General features: G+C 37.6%; 1 protein-coding gene across 16 annotated transcripts in view; it reads right to left on the reverse strand.

Annotated features, from left to right (window-relative positions):
• Window positions 1-23,132, reverse strand: part of PARD3 (par-3 family cell polarity regulator) — a 658,827-nt gene that overhangs the window by 376,325 nt on the left and 259,370 nt on the right. For 15 of the 16 annotated variants that reach the window (XM_041765035.1, XM_041765041.1, XM_041765037.1 and 12 more), the window contains exon 3: window positions 12,468-12,648. In XM_041765035.1, the coding sequence (XP_041620969.1) occupies window positions 12,468-12,648 (181 nt within the window). Of the gene's footprint in view, window positions 1-12,467; window positions 12,649-17,146; window positions 17,266-23,132 lie in introns of those variants that run through there. The other variant, XM_041765039.1, reaches the window with a different exon arrangement.

Raw genomic sequence — 23,132 nt, forward strand, 5'->3', positions numbered from 1 at the left:
AACCTGCCACAGTAGCTTACATGGCAAAAGAGCCTTTGTCAGTGTGATGAAGGTAAAGGCTTTGACTTGAGGAGATTATCCTGTATCACCAAGTGGGCCTAACATAATTGCATGAGTCCTTAACAATGGAAGAGAAGAGCAGAAGAAAACAGGAAGATCTGACTGAAAAAAAAAAGCAAGAATCAAAGAGATACAAGGTTGCTGATGCTGAAGATTGGATTAGGGACCACCAGCCAAGGGAAGCAGGTAGCCTTCAGTCACTGGCCAAAGCAAGAAAATGGATTCTCTCCTAGAGCCTCCAGGGGACACCCAACCCTAACAACGTTTGGGTTTTATTTTAGTATGATCCCCATGGCACTCTAACTTACAGCACTCTAATAAATTTGTTTTAAGCCACTAAATTTGTGGGGATTTGTTATAGCAGGATTAGAAAACTAGCCCATATATATAAACAGTCACATATACACACACAGAATTACATACAGCCTGCTCTTAATACATGGGGGCAGAAAATTATATAGTAACTCCATGTAAACTTCATGCCCCACTTTTGAAGACAAGAGGTGGCAAATTTTAGATGAGGAAGAGAAATGAAAATGGTGGACTGGGGGGGATCCCTGGGTGGCGCAGCGGTTTAGCGCCCGCCTTTGGCCCAGGGCGCAATCCTGGCGACCCGGGGTCGAATCCCACGTCGGGCTCCTGGTGCATGGAGCCTGCTTCTCTCTCTGCCTGTGTCTCTGCCTCTGTCCCTCTCTCTCTCTCATTCTGTGACTATCATAAAAAAAAAAAAAAAAGAAAAAGAAAAAGAAAAAGAAAAAAGAAAAAAAAAAAAAGAAAATGGTGGACTGTAACTTTCCTGACTGAAGCAGAGACACAGATACAGGCTCATCCATATCACTGCCCACCTGGCTCCCCCTTACTGCCTTGGAGTGGATGCATGACCTCTGAAGCTTTAACCATGCATCACAGACCCGTACTCAGCATTTGGGGCTATGTCTTTCTAGGAATTTTGATTCATCAGTGACCTTGTTTACGCGTCCCATTCCCAAACCCCTTACTCTGGTTACAAAAGAATGGCTATTATCAAATATTAGTGTGTACTCATACATTTTTATGCAAGCTGATTGCCAGCTGGTTTTTGTTGTATTAAGTCATAAATCTTTATGCTGTAACAACTCTGCCAAGCAATGGAATACTGTTTTCCAACTTATTAACACAAATTCTATATTTAAAATAAATATTTCTCACGATGCTTTAAATAACAAATTAACTAATAGATCAGCCATGGAACAAACTACATTCTTCTTAAATCGATGATAGATTGAGTAAACTTGCCCTTTGATTACAGCTTTTTCCATATTGTGGTTGGTATGAGGCCTCCTAGACTGATCCCATTGTAATTTTCCATCTGTAAACATGGTGATTGTCTTCATAAAATGATTTATTTTCCTTCCATCACTAAATTTCAGCCGTGTACATGTATATGTGTACTCACACTAACATATGTATACATGTCAGTTTCTAATTATTACCAGGGTACCATTCTCCGAACAAAAAACGCTATTCTTTGATTAGGTGGAAATGACGACAGCACAGGCAACAAGCTGTCACAAATGCTGCATTTCTCCTTCACTCTGAAAATGGTGGCTGCAGAAAATATAGGGTGAAGAAAGCATTCTACAACTATTAGAAAGAATACAAATTAAAAGGTGACCCATGCTGGGAACACACGGTATGAAAGTATTTAAGGAGAAGCACCATCAGTTTTTTGGATTTCTGAGACCAAAAAGGAGAAAAAGTAGATGAGGTAATGAAAGCATAATCGCCGTTTTGGAGTCATGAACATTCTAAACTAAAGTACCATTGATTGCCAGTACGAGGAAAATATTTAAAGGAAGATTCAAACATAAGATCTGGAAAGATCTGGAGGAAAAAACATCTCTTTGTAAGAAGGCACGATCAACCCTTTCTCAACACGCAGTGAGCCACACTAGCTGCACACACTGTAGCAACCAGATTTGTTACAAAGGAGAAAAACTATTTGCTAAAATGTAGGGAATGAATTGATCACTGAAAACTAATATATTATTAATCTCTAAATCAAATATGGATGAATGTAGTAAATACAAAATAACATAACGAATTCACACACTGATTTACATGTAGGTTTTTTTCATTGAAGTGTGGCCCTCACAGAGACTACTACCGGTGCATTCCAAGAAAAATCAGAAGGGGTTAAAAAATCCCAGGTGCATTTATCAAGCACCTTGTGCCTTTTGTGAAGCTTCTTCTCAGTCCTTCACTATTTGGGACTGACGCAATGATTCTGAGAAATGAAGCCCATCTCCATCTGGGTATAGGAGCAAACACAACTGGGAATACAAAGCCATTTCTGACATTAAAAGCAATGAGAGGGCAGCCCGGGTGGCTCAGCGGTTTACCGCCACCTTCAGCCCAGGGCGTAATCCTAGAGACCAGGGATCGAGTCCCACGTCAGGCTCCCGGTGCATGGAGCCTGCTTCTCCCTCTGCCTGTGTCTCTGCCTCTCTCTCTCTCTCTCTCTCTCTCTGTGTGTGTGTGTGTGTGTGTGTGTATGTGTCTCATGAATAAATAAATAAAATCTTTTAAAAAATAAAAATAAAAAAAATAAAAGCAATGAGAAAATAAATCAGTAAACATGGTCTCAAGAAGTAAATAAGAGATTTACATCAAGTGCGGCAAGAAGAGAAGATTTTATCTGCAGGCTTTCCTGCTGACAAAATAATCCACAATATGGGTCCCTCTGTGACACGTGCTAACAGAAAAAGAACCTACATACCTGGTTAGAATGAGAAAATGAAAAAGAAGTCATGTTTACAATCTAATCTTGTCTACTAAAACATTTTCATACAATTATTTTCTCTATGTAGTATACTTCTTATTGCCATTTGGAAAATGAGCTCCTTTGCTTTGATTTAAACTATACTTTCCAGGGCAGCCTGGGTGGCTCAGTGGTTTAGCACTGCCTTTGCCCCAGGGCATGAACCTGGAGTCCTGGGATTCAGTCCCACATCAGGCTTCCTGCATGGAGCCTGCTTCTCCCTCTGCCTGTGTCCCTGCCTCTCTCTCTCTCTCTCATGAATAAATAAATAAAATCTTTTTAAAATTTTTTAAAAAATAAAATAAACTATACTTTCTTAACATATTCATAGCTATTTTTACATTTACAAATTTTAAGTGTCAGTAACTATTTCTGCATTTGATAAATAGATAATTAGGAAAATAAGGTATATTTCCATACAAAAGCAAGAGTACAAGGCAAGATCTCAGGGCCATGTAAAATATAAGAGCCAAGGACAAAAAGAAGGAAGGAAGGAAGAAGTGTTCAGGCAGTGGGGAAACCTTTGAGGGAAAAACAAATCTGTAAGAAGTGTAAGGAAGGAAGGAAGAAGTGTTCAGGCAGTGGGGAAACCTTTGAGGGAAAAACAAATCTGTAAGAACTGTTCTCTTACAATTTAAGTAGGTTTTGATGGATACAGAGAGCTTCATGCAAGAGGGGTCCAATTCCACATGGTTTGGGTCCAATTTCAAAGGCAACTTCTGGTCAAGTGCCACACGTCCCCATGTCGAAGGTGTGGAGATCCTGCCCAGCCAAGGCAGCACTGAAACACCCTGCGGGCAAGCTTCTTCAGATGAAAACAGTCTGAGGATCGCCGGCTAACCACAGGCTAAAAGTCCACCTGATCACATGGGGCAGAGAATTTCTTAAAAAAATAATACTCCTCAGACTAATGGTCTGACAGTCACTATCATTAGGTGTAAAATATTTTCTTCCACATGTGTAGGGATTTGTTAAAAATTCAGTGTTTCACATAGATGTACCATTAAACAATGTAAGGAGAAAATGTTTATTCTGCTTAAAGATATCTCAGAAATACTGATGCTAGGTAGAAAGTGCCAAGATGCTTTGACTCCAAGTCAGTATTGGAAATGCCACAAAGAAACCAACAAAGGGAGCCTGAGATCCGGCAGGATTTCGTACATTTTCAGGAGTAGCTCAGCTTGTCTTGAACCTGAAGCCCTGAGCCACTGCTAGGCCATAAGCACTGACTGTATTAGTTTACTCGAGACCAAGGTTCCCAGTGGTCAAAATAGGGGAAGTGAACCTGGACGTTCTCCAAGGGATGACTACAATTGTACAGAGACATAAAAATCTTTTTCAAATGTTCTTTACACAATGCCATATACTGACAGCCTGTAAGGGGAGAAGCCCCACACCTGCCTCCACCTTCCTGTGCTCGATGGTAAAGTAAGCAGACAGAAAGGACAAAGAACACTGAGAAGACAACAAAGTTACTTTGGAGTGCTCCAACATAAAGACACAGATGAAATGTTTTAGCCCAGTGAAGCAAAGGATCACTTCTATTTTATTAGCGTATTTTAAAACCTAATGTGTTCTGATGTGTGGAAAATATATTTTGTTCATTTTTTTACAGATGCAACATTTCACAAGTTTAAGATAATGTTACAACCAAAACTACCATACGTTGATTACCAGTTATTTAATTGGAAAATCGAAGGATAAAAAAGGCCTCTCTGTGATCCCAAATATCAATGGAAAAAAAGATTTTATTTATGGTATTTAAATGTAGTCCTCTGGAACAAACAAGGTGGTTCACAGACTGCGTGCCTGCTGCTGAACCACTGTCGCCTGACAGCCCATCTTATCTGCCAAATTGCTCATTAGGTTTGGCAATTTTCACCTGCGCCTCCAGTTTATATTTCAGCAGGGAATAAACATCAGTCTGCTTTTGCCATCCCCTGCAAGTGAGTTCCAAACACCTCAGTAGCACAGTCCCCACCCACCTGCAATCCTCCAAATACACTCACCTTGTCTACATACCATTATTTTTAAAATGTCAATTTGGCTTCCAGCTTTGGAAGCTAGCTTAACTTAAATAAAGCAAAAATATGAGAGAGAATATGCAAAATAAGCCCCATATTACAAAACTAAGTGGGCTAACAATTCACTTATGTTTTAATACAAGAAAAAGGACACACAAACAATCTGAATTTAATTTTAAAAATGCTTATTTTAGGGAATAGTTCTGAGTGTGGCACAGGTGACAAGAGAGCAGTGAAGATGATTCCTCTCCCAATTGGTTCTGACCCATCCAACCTTTATTATAGGCCTGAAAGGAGAATACTCCAATTTATAAATAAACAATAGAGGTAACGTGGCAACCAGAACAAAGAGGTAGCTGAGAGTAGTACTCAGCTCTCAGCCTGTGCCTGCTTCCACTGATCCCTTCCTATGAGCACTCTGACATTCAGAGGCAGATCAATACACAAAAAAAAATACAAAAGAGATACTTTGTGGGCAAAAAGCAACAAAGATATAAAACAAAATGTCTGAAACCCCATAAAACAACTTCTGATGGAATACTGTTTTTCATTTTGCAGAAGTAAAATATTCACCACCAACCCTGCAATTAGCTAGAAAATTACAATAATTACAGCAATTTTGTATCCCATCTCCAATCCAATTAATAGATATATGACCTTGTCAACATGCAATAATCAGATTGCATCTACAACAAAACTGGATGAGTTTTTATATGCTGAATAGAACTTGCACAGTGAGAAGGTAATTATTTGAAATACTGAGAATACCATTTGTATGCCATGCTCCACTTCACAAGTTAAAAGGAAATATAATAGGAATATTATTTCTATTTTTCAATATATATTTAAATCAAATCTAGAAAATAGTATTCTAGTACCAGTTAATGTTAAGAGAATAGAGCTCTAAATCAAAGATCTTGGATCTCTTAGCAAGGCAAAATCAAGCTGTATATGCTTAGGTATGAAAACAAATTAAGAGATTAATTAACAAATTAACAAGAAAGGGGAGTGGGTGCTAATTTTAGGAAACAATCCTCCTGTAACAATTATTACTATCTCTTTTAGTTCTAAAAGTTAGGAGGGCAGTAAAACCTTACCAATCAAACAGCACTATTTCAACAGAATTTTGCCAGGATTAGATAAAAACTAACCGTAAAATTAACACAGCTTAGAAATGTTAAAAATGTTAAAAGACTTAAAACATAGTAAACATACATACAATCTAATAAATCAATACTTTCTCAACATTCCTATAGCAATACTATTTCCAGACATTTTACAATTACTAGGGCATGATGCCAGTTTCAAAGGAATCTTCAGGCTGGATATTTTAAAAATTATAGATTTCTGAAGTGAAAAGGAATCCGGCCATCAGTCTAAAATAAGGCTACATTGGAATGTCTGACCTCTACAAAAAAGTCCTTGAAAATTAAAAAAAAAGAAAAAAAAATCACCAAGTGAAAAAAATCACTAGACTTGAACTCAATGATTAATTTGCATAGGAAATCTGTGCCCACAGATTGAAATCTGTGCCACAGAGCACATTTGGTCTCTAAGCCTGGATTTGTGGACACTGAAAAAAGAGAGAGTAAAAAATGTATCCCAGAATTGTGAGGTTAAGAGAAAACAGTTCAATCTGACTCTGTATTGAAGAGACACAGTGTGTCCTAATCAAGAATGTATGTCCCATCAGGACACCTGGCTGGCTTAGTCAATGGAGCACAGGACTCCTAATCTCAGGGTTGTGAGTTCAAGCCCCATGTTGGGTATAGAGATTACCTAAAAATAAAATCTCTTAAAATTTAAGAAAAAAAAATAATATATGTTCTATTTGCTTGGGTTCCATAACCACTCAATCCTTTAAGACATCCTTTATCATCATTACCATTACCATCCTACAGTCTTCTGTTATCTGTGCTTATCATGTGCCCATCACTGTATTCAGATTTTATTTCTTTTATAAGATTTTACTTATTTATTTGAGAGAGAGAGAGAGCAAGCACAAGCACCATGAGCAGCAGAGGGAGAAGCAGACTCTCCACTGAGCAAGGTGCCTGATGTGGGGCTCCATCTTGGGACCCCAGGATCATAACATGACCTGAAGGCAGATGCCTAACTGACTGAGCCACCCATGCACCCTGTATTAGGACTTTAAAGACCTCATTACTACTCACAACAATCCTGAGGTAGGTACTTAGACATTAAGGAATTGAGGCTGAGAGAGATTATTGGTCTTACCCAAATGTCCAAAATGACGTGACACTGCCTATAGTCTTTCAAAATCATGAATATACTACTCTGTACTGCTAGGAAAGGAGTCTTTGCATAGCAAGCTCATGTTAAAAGCATAAAGTAGAATATACTACCACTCAAACTTATCGAAAGTCTGGATTTAAAAAAAAAAAACAGGAAAGACAATTTGTCCAGGTTACCTGATATGTGATTATCTCTAAATCGAAGCTTGCTTTTGCTTGAGAGGATGGAAAGACCATCCAAGGGATGTCAGTACACCAAAAACCGGGGGGATTTGATGTCAAGATCTTCACATTCAATTTACATCTTTCCCTAAAATGGCTCTACTATCTTTAAAGGAGTCAAAGTGAAATGCTGGCTCTTCTTACCCATTTCTCCCTAATAAACAGTAGCTAAGGGCTGATATTTATCCAGGAGGCAGAGGAGGCCCAATACCTGAGGCTCACAGTACTTTCAGAGGCCAAATGTTTGAATTTTTTTTTATTTTAACATTTTATTTATTTATTTACAAAGAGAGCATGTAAGCAGGGGAAGGGGCAGAGGGAGAGAGAGAATTTTGAGCAGACTCCCTGCTAAGCTCAGAGCCCCATGCAGGGTTGGATCTCATGACCCTGAGATCATGACTTGAGCCAAAAACCAAGAGTTGGATGCTTTACCAACTATGCCACCCAGGTGCCCCTTAATTTCTTTTAAAATCAAAAGAAACACAAAATGAACTTTGAGAGTTAAAGAAAATGTTTTAATTTTTTCCTCATATAAAAAATGATACTTTTAGGACATATGAAAACTATGAAATTTTAAAGTTATATGAACTTTGAGCAGCTTTTCTACCTCACAAGATGGGGGGAGGAACAAAACAAAACAACCCCCCACATACACACATTTTTAAAATTACAAAATAAAAAAATAAGCATCACCTATCCTAAATCTCAACAATTAATGAGATACACCACTGCACATAAAAGCTTCCAGCATGGAGTGCCTGGGTGGCTCAGCTGGTTAAGTACCCAACTCTTGGTTTGGCTTAGGTCATGATCTCAGTGTCACAAGATAGAGCCCCATGTAGGGCTCTATGCTCAGCATGGAGTCTGCCAGACACTCATATTCTCTCTCAAAATAAATAAATAAATAATCTTTTTTTAATAAGCAAACAAACAAACAAACAAACCCCCAGGGTACCAAACGAAGGGACATTTCAAAAATAATGACCTTGATGTTGAGAAAGTAAATGACTCAGGCTAACCAATCCTTTTGCCACTCAACTAGTTTCTAGTTCATTCCTTTCAACAAAATGAAAGGAAGACATAAGTCAGTTGTCTTTCCACTGATACATCAATAAAAATAATTTGATGAAGGATCACTAACTGATTTTTGGTGCTTAATTTGGAGAAAGGTTGAAGAACTGATGGTATAGCACTGTAACAAACTCTGGCTACACCCTCCTACTCGCTTCCATGAACAAAATTTGTCAGATAACAATTTCCTATTCTATAAAAATTTATTTTTTTATACAGTTGGTATACTAATTGAGGAGAAAACCCCATTTAAAGAGATACATTTAGGGATCCCTGGGTGGCGCAGCGGTTTGGCGCCTGCCTTTGGCCCAGGGCACGATCCTGGAGATCCGGGATCAAATCCCACGTCGGGCTCCCGGTGCATGGAGCCTGCTTCTCCCTCTGCCTGTGTCTCTGCCTCTCTCTCTCACTGTGTTCCTATCATAAATAAATAAAAATAAAAAAAAAAAAAAAATTTAAAAAAAAAAAAAAAAGAGATACATTTATAATTAAAATAATTTTTGGGGTGCCTGGGTAGCTCAGTCGATTTTAGTTCTGGTCCCAATTTCAGGGTTGTGAAATGGAGTGCCCAGCATGGAGTCTGATTAAGAGATTCTCTCTCTCTACCCTCACCCCCCATCGGCCCCTCCCCCATCCCAGTCACACACACTCTCTCTCAAAAAATAAATAAATAAAAATGAACAACAGCCATTTTATACATAAAAATGAAAATCTGACCTACAGTCTGCAGAAACCAACCTACTGAGCCAATCTGCTACCTAGAGGAATCAGTCCAGGAAATCAGACTATCTGTAGCAACCAGTTCAGGAACCCAAGCAATAACCCCTGCTATGGCACAAAATAGCTAGGACCTGATTAATAATTGACAGCTTCTCTAATCTTTGAGTCTGCTTTCAACTTAGGAACAAGCAGAAAAAGCCAAACATGCACCCTTAACCAATCACAAAGGATAGTCTGCTTCTTGGTAGCTGACCTACAGTTACACTATGCCAACAGCTACCAGTCAGGGCACATCTAAGGCCTCCCCTTTGTTTTACTACAAAGCCTTCCTACTTCTCTTCCTGCCAAATACAACTGATGTTAGCGGAGTCCCCTGCTATGGCAAGCTCTGAATACACACCCTTGCTACGTCAAGCTCTAAATAAATAGTTTGTTCTCATTTGGATGTTCTCATTTATTTCCACATTTGCAGGCAAAATTTTTTACATTGCATATTTATGCTACTTTGATCAATTAGGTACTAATAATGACCCACCAGTATATTTGCATTTCATGTGGATGTATTTTCTTTGTTTCAGAGAAACATGAAAAGATGGCCAATAAAAGATATTCAGGCCTAAAAATACATTAGGTTGAAACTCTGAGTTCTATTAAATGAAACAAAGCTTCAAGAGACACAGGAATTAAGTAAACTTTGAAAAGTGTTAAATAAGTGCCTCATGTATGTACTTCCTTTAAACACACACACACACACACACACATACATACACACAAACCTTTCTTAAGACATACACACAAACCTTTCTTAAGAGTCATTTTAAACACATATAAAAATAGAATAGTATACTGAATCCCCACATAGCCACTCAGCTACCCATTCCCCAATCCCAGCCTGTTGACTTTGAAGCAAATTCGAGATATATCATATCCAACCATAACTATTTCATTATGTATTACAAAAAGATAAAGACTTTTTAGAAAATAATTTCAATAACAAGCACACCTAAAAAGAAATAAATAATTTCTTAATATCAAATAATCAGTGGTCAACTCACCAATTAGCATATGACTACTATTCTTTTGTTGCTGTTTCATTTAAATCAGGATTCAAACAAGATTCACAAATTACAAGTGGATATTATATCTCTTAAGTCTCTATTAATCTGTGTTTCCTCTCCTCCTGTTTCCCCTACCTTGTGTTCAACCTCTGGGTCGAACCTGAGTCATTTGTCTTGTATCGTTTCCCACCATCTTGATGCCTTAATCAGATGCTCATAGTATCCCCTATCTTTACGCATTTACTCATCGTGTATCACAATGCTTGGCCCAGCATACTCCAACCCTGTATTATGTCTGAATCAGTGGTATTAAAATAGTATGAAAAACCATCTTAATAGATAGGGGACTCGTATATAATGGGTAACTTTTACATAGTCACCAAACCCTGTATTTGGTAAATGCTTACCATAAACTTACCCAATGGCTGCCAAAGTCATAAAATCTAAATAAATTTAGCATATAAAAATCAGAACTAGAAAGTAGTATTTACATATTCTCTCACTGATGGCTACAACACAGTGCTTCAAATATAAGTTCCTTTGCTCAATAAAAACAAGGTAAAAGAGATATTTTGTGTTGACAACAGCATTTAAATTTTAACACACAGGGCCAGCCAAATGTGGGCGGTGGTTCAGTCAGTTAAATGTTGATGCATCTAGAGCAAAAGACACAAAGTGATGAAATTAAAATTCTTAACATAAAGATAGCATTTACCTTTCCTCTAACACTTTTTTAAGGTGCAGCTAAATTAAAGGTGCATCCTTTATAAAACACAAATTAAAAACTAGTATAATAACACGTGAAAAAAAGCTCTGTATTTATTTATATACAATAAGAGTTTAACTTTTCACATAAGAACACTACTTGCCAAATATCAGGTACCTGAACACCTGTACTATTATTTAATTAAAACTTACTTTAAATCACATTTAGGCAATCCACATTTTATAAAGGAGTTTATTCAAAGAAGATAATTATTAAAGCATGGGCTAACTGAGCTGTATACAATAAAGTAATTAGTGTACCACTTACATACTACCTTGCATACCAGATGGTACGCACCTCACATTTTGAAAAACATTACCCAAAGTAACTCCAAAATGAGATTTTTAAAAGAGCATATGCATATATAATCAAATACTATTTCTACAAAATTGGTTTAAAATATGTTTGTATATGTGTATAAACAAACCTAATTTTATAAGAATAAACTATATTCAGGGCACTAGGTGGTTCAGTCACTTAAGTGCCTGCCTTCAGCTGGTACTGGGATCTAACCCTGAGTTGGGCTCCCAGCTCAGTGGGAAGTCTCTGCCCCTCCTCCCTGTTCATGTTCTCTCTCTCTCTCTCTAACAAAATATTAAAAATAAATAAATAAACCATATTCTAAATACTATCTAACTATTCTATATGGGACTTTGTATATTATTATAGACTATTATTTATATTATTACCTATTGTATATGAAGATCTACTGCTGACTATCAGTAAAATCACATTCAACTTGAACAACTGCAATGTTTCTAAACAGGTTTGACTAAAAGATAAATGATTTTTGACTCACAGTTTTCTTGAAATGGATCTTCTTATTCTTAAACACTGATCAATTATAAGATTAGACAATTACAAACACAATCGTAAACACTATATTTTTAGCAAAAGCTCTTCACTCTTCCGTAAACCTGCCAGTAACGGCTGACAGAATTCTTCAGGCAAGTGTCCTAGAACTTGAGTACTTGATGAACCCAGATTTCTAGGCTTCTGTATTTTCTCTCCTTTTGATGGTATCCTAATAGCAGCTTTCCAGATCTCTGATGGTAATTCTGGCTGAGGTCTCTTCATCACCTTCTCTTCAGATAAAGTTCAAGTAATGGTTGTATCCAAGTTGATTATCAATCAGATACGCTATGTTTTGGTTCAGTGTGAAGGCCTTTGACTACTTACTATTTGATCTAGCATTCAGATGAAAAACACGGCAAGAAAAATCAGAGAATGTAACTTTAACTATTATCCTTAGTTACCTTTAGTGAGCAATTAAAAGTCTACTAGTCTAAAATAAAGTAAGCCCAATATATTAAAATGTGAAGAATCTTGCCTACCTCTCCAGCAAAAGACATTTGCACAGTTTCTAAACTTAATCAATTTTTGATAAAAACAGATAATGAATTCCATTCACGGGAGCATGGCTGGATAACAAGAGTTGGCATCCCTGTAAATTAAGATGAAACATGCAGAGAAGAAAGAGCTTTCACTTACTTGCACGAAGGACTGAAGGTGTGACCTCAATTTCACTTGTAGCTTGATAAGGCTGAAAGGCTGAAACATTGTTGGTGCCAAGCTCACTGCCAAATATCTCTGGACTCTGGGTACCTGTGGAGCTGGCACTGGTGCCGTCACCTCCATGATGTGGATCTTGCTCATCAAACACTGCTACCAGCTAGAAAGAAAAGGTAAATTTGCATTTATAAACAAAGCCATTTAAAATTGCTATCAAAAAAAATAAAAAATAAAAAAATAAAATAAATAAAATTGCTATCAAACAGATGAATTACTGAACTTTACATCTGAAGCTAAGAATACACTAGACATTAACGAATTGAATTTAAATAAAATTAAATTAAAAATAAAGTGAAAAAATAAAATTGCTACCAAAAAGTTACACTGTATTTGACATAAATCTACAGAGGAAAAATACTGACATTTAAGCTATCAGGAATATTATGTCTAAGGAAGCAAAAATTCCAAGAAATAGTCTTCCCCTGAGTTTTGATGCTTTACTTTTATATTTCCAAGTTGTACATTTCATATCCAAAATTCTAATGGTGAAAAATAATAAAATGGTTTTCTATAACAGAACACTAAGGGAGTCAGGATAGATTTAAATCTTTTTGTAGGGACGCCTGGGTGGCTCAGTGGTTGAATATCTGCCTTTGGCTCAGGGCATGATTCTGGGATATGGGATAGAGTCCCACATTGGGATCCTTACGGGGAGCCTGCTTCTTCTGCCTACGTCTCTGCTTCTTTCTTTGTGTCTCTCATGAATAAATAAATAAAATGTTTTAAAAATAAATAAATAAAAATAAATCTTTTTGTAAGTGACATATATTAAGTGGAAAAGAAAACGCATTTCTGTATATATTGTATATATATGATCTATAGTATCACATATACAACAAAAGACTTAAGGTACCTTTCACATAGGAGGAAGGAGTATTAAAAATTATACACATGTCTACCCATTTATGCATAAGAAATATAAGAAGGATAAAAGATATGGTTGTCTCCCAGGAGTAAGAACAGGATTGGAAAAAAAAAAAAAAATGGGAGGTTGGCGGGGAAGAAAAGAATCAAATAATTTTGGAAAACTATGTTCACTGTTTAATGTAAGGCTATAGACAAAAAGAACTTTCACATAAATTTGTTTCTCACAAATGTATAGTTTAGAAATCCTCACACTACTATACATATACACATACACAGAGACACACCCTAGGAATCAATTAAAAAGAAAAATATTTTGGATACTGAGAGTTTAAATTCTTATTATCAGAAACATAAGTTACAAATAAGAAAAAAAAACTGTGATACTAGATTAAAATTAGAGGCATCAATATGAACATGTGTTTTTTTATAAGTGGGTAGGTAGGTAGACAGATAAATAGGGATGTATGAATGTTAATGAATATATGGTTCTTAGCTCTCCCCACTGAGAGGTCCTAGAAGCAACCACACACAGTATGAAGGAATGCAAGTGCTCAGATCTTGGGTTTCTGATACCATTTTCCAATAAATGAAGTAGCACTCCTTAGAAGAATGATTAATTCCAGAGGTGGGGCAGAGAAAATATATGATGGGCTTGGAACACCTGTAATGTCAAACAAAACCCAAAGAGTATTCAAAACTGAAAGAGGCACATCAAAGGGAATCAGATGCCAACCAGAAGGAACTCCCAATGGCCAAAGCTGTGACAACTCATTAACAAGTAAATAACTATACAACTGGATTTTAGTCTAAAAACAAACAAATATCTTGAGTCCATAATGATACAAATCAGTAATTGAAGAAATAATTAAAAGTGGAAATGGATAGCTCTTTCATACTGTAGCATTCCCATTAATAAAAAGAGAAGAGGGGATCCTTGGGTGGCTCAGCGGTTTGGCGCCTGCCTTTGGCCCAGGGCACTATCCTGGAGTTCTGGGATCGAGTCCCACATCAGGCTCCCGGCATGGAGCCTACTTCTCCCTCCTCCTGTGTCACTGCCCCCCCCTCTCTCTAATAAATAAACAAATAAATCTTTTTTAAAAAAGAGAGAGAGAAGGAATGATGGAAACAGAAGTCATTACCAAGCAATCTCCACAGTACTAACTGCTGTAGGCAAGACCACCAATGAAAGCTAAAAATTACTGGTGAGAATATGACGAGAAACAGGGTATTTGCATATCTCAAAGTACCTCCCCACAAATATTTTTTAATTAAAAAGAGAAAAATGGTGTCTTTGCAGGGGAAAAACTTGGCAGAAACCACTTTACCAAGGTTAACATTACCAGTAATGAGTCATATCACCCTCTGAAAAAAATGCATGGAGAACAAAAAATTACTTCTGTGGTATTCCTGCTAAAAATGTGTACCTTTAATCTAACCACGAGAAAACATGAGACAAACCCAAATCAAGGGACATCCTATAAAATAACTCACATTCTTTAAAAATATTAAAGTCATGAAAGCAAAAGAAAGGCTGATGAAATGTGTAAATTAGAAGAGACAGAGGAGAGACAACTGCATGCAATGTGAAATTCTTGCCTGGATCCTGGACTAAAAAAAGGACATTGGTGGAAAAGAGGCAGACTTCAAATGATGTAGATTAGTTAACTGTATTGACTCAATGTTACTAGTTTCCTATCTTTGATAATTGTCCTAGAGTTATGTCAGATTCTACATTAGAGGTGATGCAGGGAATGTGGAAATAGTCTCTGCTAGTTTTGCAACCTTTCTCAAGTATAAAATTATCTCAAAATTAGAACTTCATATTAGCATTACAAAATATCATGAGAATTAAAATCCAATCTATTTTTTCTTATACCTAAACCATGGCAGCACTTTAAAATCTCCGAGTAATAAAGTTCTAAGGGACAGCCCACCTTAATCATTCACACTACAACCCTCTGCCTAGTAAACTAAGCTTGGCATTCCAAGGAAGCAGAAACATAACTAACCCCAAAACACCCACTCCTACCTACCTCCCATTCAAGCTTCTCCAATACTAATAGTCCTATCAGTTAAAGGACGGTATGATAAATTTACAGAACATGAGAAGTATTTATAATTACAATCCTCATTTTGTAGACAGTTTTGTCATTTTGAACAAATGTTATTTCCATGAACATCTATATATTGCCAATCAACTCCTAAGACAAGAGAGAAAACCATCATAAAGTCATAGAGACATGAAGACAAACAAGAAGCTCAGAACCGTGTTGTGGCATCATATATAATTAGCTGATTAAACAACATGGAGGGAAGTTAAGTAGTAAGAAGAAATTAAAGTATGATCACTCAACCTTATAATAAGCAACATAAGTAGGAAAAGAAATCCTTAGCAGTTATAAAAAACAGAAAGGTGTTTGCATGTACACACAGAAGCTTCCATATACAGAAATAAAAATCAGTCTGTTTATCTGACATTGACTGCCAAGAATCTCCTAGAATTATTAACACAGACATTCTGCTAGATCAGGGGTCAGTAAACTTCTGATGGGTCCAAATAGTAAATGTCTTTGGAGCTGTGCAATCCTTGCAGCTTCTGTCACGACTATTCTACTCTGCCACTGTAGCACAAAAATAGCCAGTGGCAATATACAAATAAATGAGCATACTAGGTTTAAATAAAACTTTATTTACAAGCAGGCAATGGACCAAATTTGGCCCGTAGGCCAACATCTAATAATCCTGCCCCCTGAATGCTCATCCATCCAGGAACATCCAATTGGCAATTTTCAAATTGGGAAATGAAACTAAAGGTCAAGGTGCCCTGGTAACCCTGATAAACTATCAATATCCATCTCAAGCTCTTCACTGAGATTTTGAATTTCCATACTTGATTTTAGTATCATCAGACTTCTCACAAGGTGCATGGTTTAATATGCACTTTGAAGATACTAAGTTCTGACATTCAGTGTTTAATTGGAAGCAAATGAAAGTCAAGTTTTGTTATTAGCTTTTTACAATGGGGTGTTCTCTCAAGAATCTAGTCCTTTCTGCAAAATGAGAATGGAGATTGCAAATTACAAAGAACAAGTATAGAAATGCCACACATGGAAGAACTTACACATGTATATTAGTTTCAATAATTATCTCCAGCATTTTTTAGAAAACACAAGTATTATGAAATCTGGACTGTGTCACGAACAAATGCTGTTTGAATTTCAGTGGCAGAATCACAGTTGGTGATTTGCAATATGCCAATAACATACAATTTCCACAGCTTTCTTTTAAACCAAAATTTAAGTGTCAGGTGCAGATATGAAGTAATTTTGTGTTAAATTGGGAAGGGTATATAATTTTAGAAAATCTACTCTACAAGAATGCACATAGTAGCACAGCAAAAGAAAACCAGACCTTCACAAAAAAAAAAAAAATCACATATTAAAAATCTCTATCATGCCCTTCAAAAATAAAGGAAATGTCTGCTTTTAAATTTGTGAAACATGACTCATATTCATATTTTAACAGATGGAATCTTCTCCACTGTCCATGAAGTAGATCATCTTTGAAAGTTCATTTTTACTTTCAATAGTTATGACTTAATCTCTCTTCTGATCCATTCATACAACAAATCTCCATGAGAACAGGCATGCTGAACTTAGGATAACACCCACAATTTAGGATAAACCCACATTCAAATAAACTCCAAACTTGGCCATACATTCCTCACCTACCTCAGGACAAATCATCTTAACTCTTTGAAACATATTCTTTTCTTCAACCTGTTTTTAAAACAGCACATGCAAACACTTATAAACCACTGGGATAGTAGGTAGCCCCTTTTATGGGTAAAATTATGTGCTGAGAGCACAGAGCTGTATGTAGCAAAGCGTCTAAGAGCATAGGATTCAGAATCAAACAGCTCTCCATCCAAAAATAGCTCTGATCTAACTCTGTCAATGGGTGTTGGTAAATCCACTGGCCTCTCGTAGAGGCTGTCTCAGCCTTACAGTCCTCATCGTGAAACAGTGAATGGTGGCTGTGGTAGGCAGAATCATAGACCCACAAGGGGTCTATGCCTAAACCCCAAGACCCGTGGATGTTAACCTTCCATGGCAAAAGGAATTTAAAACTATGACTCAGATTAAAGACCTTACACTAGAGAGATTATCCTGAATTGTCCTGGGGAGGGGGCATCTAATTACACAAATCTGGAAAAGTGGAGAACCTTTCCCAACTGTGGTCAGGGAGAATTTGACAATGGTTAGAGATGCTACATTGCTGGCTTTGAAAATGAAGAAAGGAAGTCAGGAGCCAAGGAATGTAAGGGGCCTCTGGAAAGCAAAGAAATGGATTCTGACCTAGAACCTCCAGAAAGGATCAGAGCTCTGCTTCCACCTTGATTTGAGCCCAGTGAGGCTCCTGTCAGACTTGTATCTACAGAACTGTAAATTAACAAATCTGTGAGACTTTAAGCCAAGAATTTGTAGTAACTTGTTATGGCACTAGTAGGCAATAATAGAGCAGCACTGCCTACCCTCCTAGAGCTGCTGTGACAAAGAGATAAGATATATCCTTTCAGAACACAAGTACACATTTACCATTAGCTAGTATTAAGTTACATTGTGCTGGGTGATACACACTTTTGTAAATTTGAGGACCAGTTTCAAGAGTAACTGAAGACTGAGGCCAAAACTCTTCCATACACCAAGGATAAGGGGTGGGGCAGGGGGGAGAGGTGCAGGGTGGGGAACAAGAAGAGGAAAGGAGAAGTCTTGACAGGGGCATCTGAGTGGCTCAGTCGGTTAAGCAACCAACTCTTGATTTCAGCTCAAGTCATAATCTAAAGGTCCTGGGATCAAATCCAGATCAGGCTTCAAACTCAGTGGAGTGTCTGCTTCAGGATTCCCTATCTCTCTCTGCCCCTCCCCTGCTCACGTGTGTGCTCTCTCTCTCTCTCAAATAAATAAATCCTTCATCTAATATCTTATTTATTTACTTGGCAGAGGGAGAGGGAACTGAGAAGCAGACTGCCTGCTGAGTGGCCAAGCCTGACTCTGGGTTCATCCCAGGACTCCTAAGATCATGACCTGAGCCGAAGTCAGACACTTAACTGACTGAGCCACCCAGGCAACCCAATAAATAAATCTTTACCCAAAAAAAAGGAAAGGAAAGGAAAAGAAAGGAAACGAAAAAATGAAACGAAAAGGAAAAGGAAAGGGAAAAGCCCTGCTAGAAAATTGAACATCACAATAACCACAAAATGAACTTCTCTTGCAGGGGTTTTACATCTTCTCCTTAACTCCTCACACAAAAATGGAGCAGACTTTATATTTCATCTCAGAAAAAAGAAAACTAAGACTCCAAGATTAATATGACCAGAATTTAACTATAAGTAAGTACAGAATGAATCTGAGTACTAGAAATCAAATCTATCCAACTTCAAAGACCCTTTTTCTCCCAAACCTCCTACCTCTGGAACATCTAACATATTGACAGCGCAAGCCCTGGGAAGCTGCACACTATAATCATCTATGAGTCTTTGAATAGGATTCTGTTCATTCTTGATTAACTAAAGGTAATAATCCACCTTACCAAATTAACATAACTTTAACACCAAGACCTAAAATTTTCTGAATATATCTGAGGGAAACCAAGATAATTTTAAATAATTCTATTCTGGTGATAGCATCACTCAGTCTTAATCAGAAGAGTTTTTTAAAATAATCAAAAGATCTTGGAGATTCTGTTTTCATAAAGGAAAATGGCAGGTGACTTAAGTAGTTGTCTGAGTGAGACCTGAAGACCCTCTAGCTCAGACCCCACACAGCTTCAGAAACCATGGCATGGCCACAGCCCTTGAATCATCTTCTCGGTTGATTTCTTTCCTACACAGGCTGGACACATCCAGAGGAAGCTGATTTTAATGGGTCTCAAGAATGTCCTCTGCATGCTCAACATTAATATACCAAACCGTCTGAAATAAAGACTTGTAATTCTTTAGAAAGGCAGCCCTCTTGGTAGCCCTGGAGAAGGTCCAAAGCATGTGGAAAAATACTAAAAGCCACAAGGAACTTGAAGATGCTTGGGAGACTCTCTTCACCTATGGAACATAAGTGGCCTCAGTGAGTAAGCTAGACTCCACTGAATCAATTGGTTTATAAAATCAAAACAAAATCAGCAAGAAACACAAAAGAGACAATGCACTTGATTGTGCCTTCAGTGGGGAGTTATTTGTGTTTGCCACATTTCTTAACGTGCTTCCTGACACAATAGGATGATGATGATGATGATGATGATGATGATGATGATGATAATCATGCCCTGAAATAATGAGGGCATCATGCAACACATACCTCTGAGCAATGGCAGGAAGATTTCATGGGCAAATGTGCCTCAAAGAATAAATGAGACAAAAAGAAAATGCAGTGTAAATGTGAGGGCTATAGCACAGTACAATAAGTTTCTAAAAACTAGTAAGAAAAATCAAGTGGTTAAAGGCACATGTATTTTATGACTGAAGGGATACTGTTCCAAAACATATGACTCTAAACTCTCATGTTCCATAACTGCCTATTTTCCCTCACAGGTCAATCTGTGAATTTCTACAGTTAGGATCACACATACCAGTAACTTCACTTTTTCCTCCCTTTCACTCAGGGATATACTTTTTAAAACATGTTAAAGTACATCAAGCACATGGGTTCCTGAATTCATCCATTTCTTAAAAAAAACAAGGAACAAAAACCTTTCAATTACAGTTGTCTCCCATAAAGCATACTTAACAAACTATAGCATATCTATAAAAGGAAAATTAACAGGTAGTACCATGATTATATGGGTTAGCATAGTGCGTAATCTACACGTAAGAAGGGAATCTAATAAGATTATTTAAAGATTTTACTTATTTATTCATGAAAGACAGAGGGGGGGGGGGCAGAGACCTAGGCAGAGGGAGAAGCAGGCTCCACGCAGGAAGCCCAATATGGAACTCAACCCCAGAACTCTGAGATCATGCCCTGAGCCAAAGGCAGATGCCCAACCGCTGAGCCACCCAGGCATCCCGAGATAAATATTTAATAGTGCCATTTCAAACAACATATCTTGTAGAGGAGGGCAAGACATGGCCCAGTGCTACCTGAACAACCAATGAGACCAACACCATCACACACCCCTACCTATCAATAGTCAAGGGTCACCTGTCTCACAAGAGCCAATAGCATCCTTTAAGAAAATGACACATACCTAAAAACGTATTATGCTTCATCTGGAAATCACAGTGAAACATATTCAGCTAGGACACTCCCCAGCTTACATTTCCAAGCTGGGATTTAATTCTTCTGTCCCTCAGGACGATACACTCGATCACCCACTGAGCCTTCAAACTATTTAGATTCCCAATTTAAGAATAATGTTCAACTAACAGCCTTCAGTATATCAACTACAAACCACAATGAAAATATCCAAATACCATAGCCATAAGCTAGCTGACCCACTTGTCAGATATAATGTAAACCCTCTCCCTCCCATCCCCATCACCAAGTGTCACTGTTCCATTTGTACCCTTCCATAAAGTTACAATTACATTACACTACCGTTTAAGTGTTAACAAAAAGTATGACTGCACAGTAAGACAGAGCAAAATAACTCTGATATTGGCTAATCACACATAGATAGGCTGACTCCAAATTGGAGGAAGTGGCATTTCTTATGATGTTTATCATGAACACACGCAGCTTTCTCTCAAAGAGATGACAGTAGTTAAAATTGGGAAAGAAGCAATGTGATCCTCAGAATCAAATGTAATGATATAATAACTATTATATAGACATGGGGAAAACTACTGAATTAATCTGTAGCTTTCTGATGACTGAACTTATTTTAATGACATAGAGACACTACTAGATCCTTAGTCATTCTCTGAGCCTTACTTGCCATCATGGTTCATTAAAAAACTCATTTAAAAAGACCTACTGTTTTACTGGATGAATAAGCAGAACAATAGTAAAAGAATATATTTGAGCCAAGGATGTTCTATAATAGTAGTAATACAAGTTATATCAATGCAAACTAACTCACTACAGGACAATCTCAAGCTTGCCATTAAAAAACTTTAAATGCTACATTCACTAGATTAATTCTGTACTTCATCAGCATTTCAAGAATTAAGTATATTTTGTCTGACAGGAGGGGAAAAAAAGACCCAAAGCTTAGAAATTAACTCTAAAATGACATGAGCACACTAAAAGCTAGCCACTTTTCCTACTGGCTATGCCAGGAATGGCCTGGAAGCTAGGAAGTCCTTGCCCTCCACTGTACCATGAGAAGCAACTACAAATCCACCCCAACTTCGATCTCCACAGCTTAAGATTTTAGAAGCAGTGGCCCCTCGTCTATGATGCCTTCCCTACCTTGCCGCTCTGCCAACCTTCCAACACATATCTCCTAAAAGTGAGTAAGATGTGGAAATAAGAATCAACAACAAGGTGCTTTAATCTGTAGACAATTTAATGCTTCACTATTAGTATGTACAACATATTGATTCACAAATAGCTATTCAGGAAAAATATTCAGGAATAGCTGCATTAATGAATGGGAAATGACAGACTCCCTCAAGAGTAAACTTCTATGAATGCCATATTCCAGAAATTGGGGATCTAAATTTTAAAAAAAAAAAAAAGTTTTATTGATCAAAGTCTAACATCATGGAGGAAATAGGGCATAATGAGACAAGCCAAAGCCATACACACATAGCGTTTCAATGTCTTGCTCTGAACTGTAACACCCACAGCATCAATCATGATGTTACTTGAGCTTTATTTACTGAGCACAATGACCTTTGTCCCACAAAGGCGTGCCATTGCCCCCTTGGTTCCCAAGTCTGTCACCATGCTCAGATCCCCCCAACTCCTGACCCAGGGAGCTAAAGGATGAGAAGCTGCCAATGTGATCCCTCAGCCCAGAAACACAGCATCATAATTACACTGTGCAGGATCATGAAGTCTTAAAAAGCTCATGCCCTGCTCTTCTGTGCACCCGGATTTTGCCTCCATTTGGTGAGTCCACCAAAGCAAGGCTGAGCCCTTTGATTAGGAAGGTGTCTTTTAGTTTAGCTCCTCCACACACCAGGTAAATTAAGCTAGGGCCTATTCCACTGACATGAAAACCTTGCCTCAAAAAGCCCACACCACCCCCAGCTCCTCCTCCCACCATACAACTAGCAAGATACAGATGTTTACTACATCAGAGAAAAGGTATACTCCAATGTAAGCCTCTGGCTGCAACTGTACCCTTCCCCTACCAACTTGTACCATAGAGCACTGGAGTGTTGGGAGTCTATACCAGGTGTTTGCAGGCCCAGAGGGGCAATCAGCCAAAGTCAGTCTTTTCATCAAGTAACACCAACTCACAGAACTTAGACAATCACATACTTTGCCTAATCAAGCCGTCACTGATTCCATTGTTGAACATATGACAAATGACTCATCACAAAAATTTCTTGCCAGTCAAATCTGGTGAACTATATATAATACTTTATTTTTTTGGCAATCAGTAATGGAAAATTTCCCATCCTAAAATAGAAATTTGAAGGATCACTTCCTTAGTTCTAAATTTTTCAAATCATGTTTAAAATTAAAAGTAGGAAAAAGAAAACTTGGCTGTGGCTCCAGTCAATCAATCAGTACTAGGAAGTACTTAGGCAGAAAACATCTTAACACA

The sequence above is a fragment of the Vulpes lagopus genome, chromosome 8 (genome assembly GCF_018345385.1).
Source record: "Vulpes lagopus strain Blue_001 chromosome 8, ASM1834538v1, whole genome shotgun sequence".
Lineage (NCBI taxonomy): Eukaryota > Metazoa > Chordata > Mammalia > Carnivora > Canidae > Vulpes > Vulpes lagopus.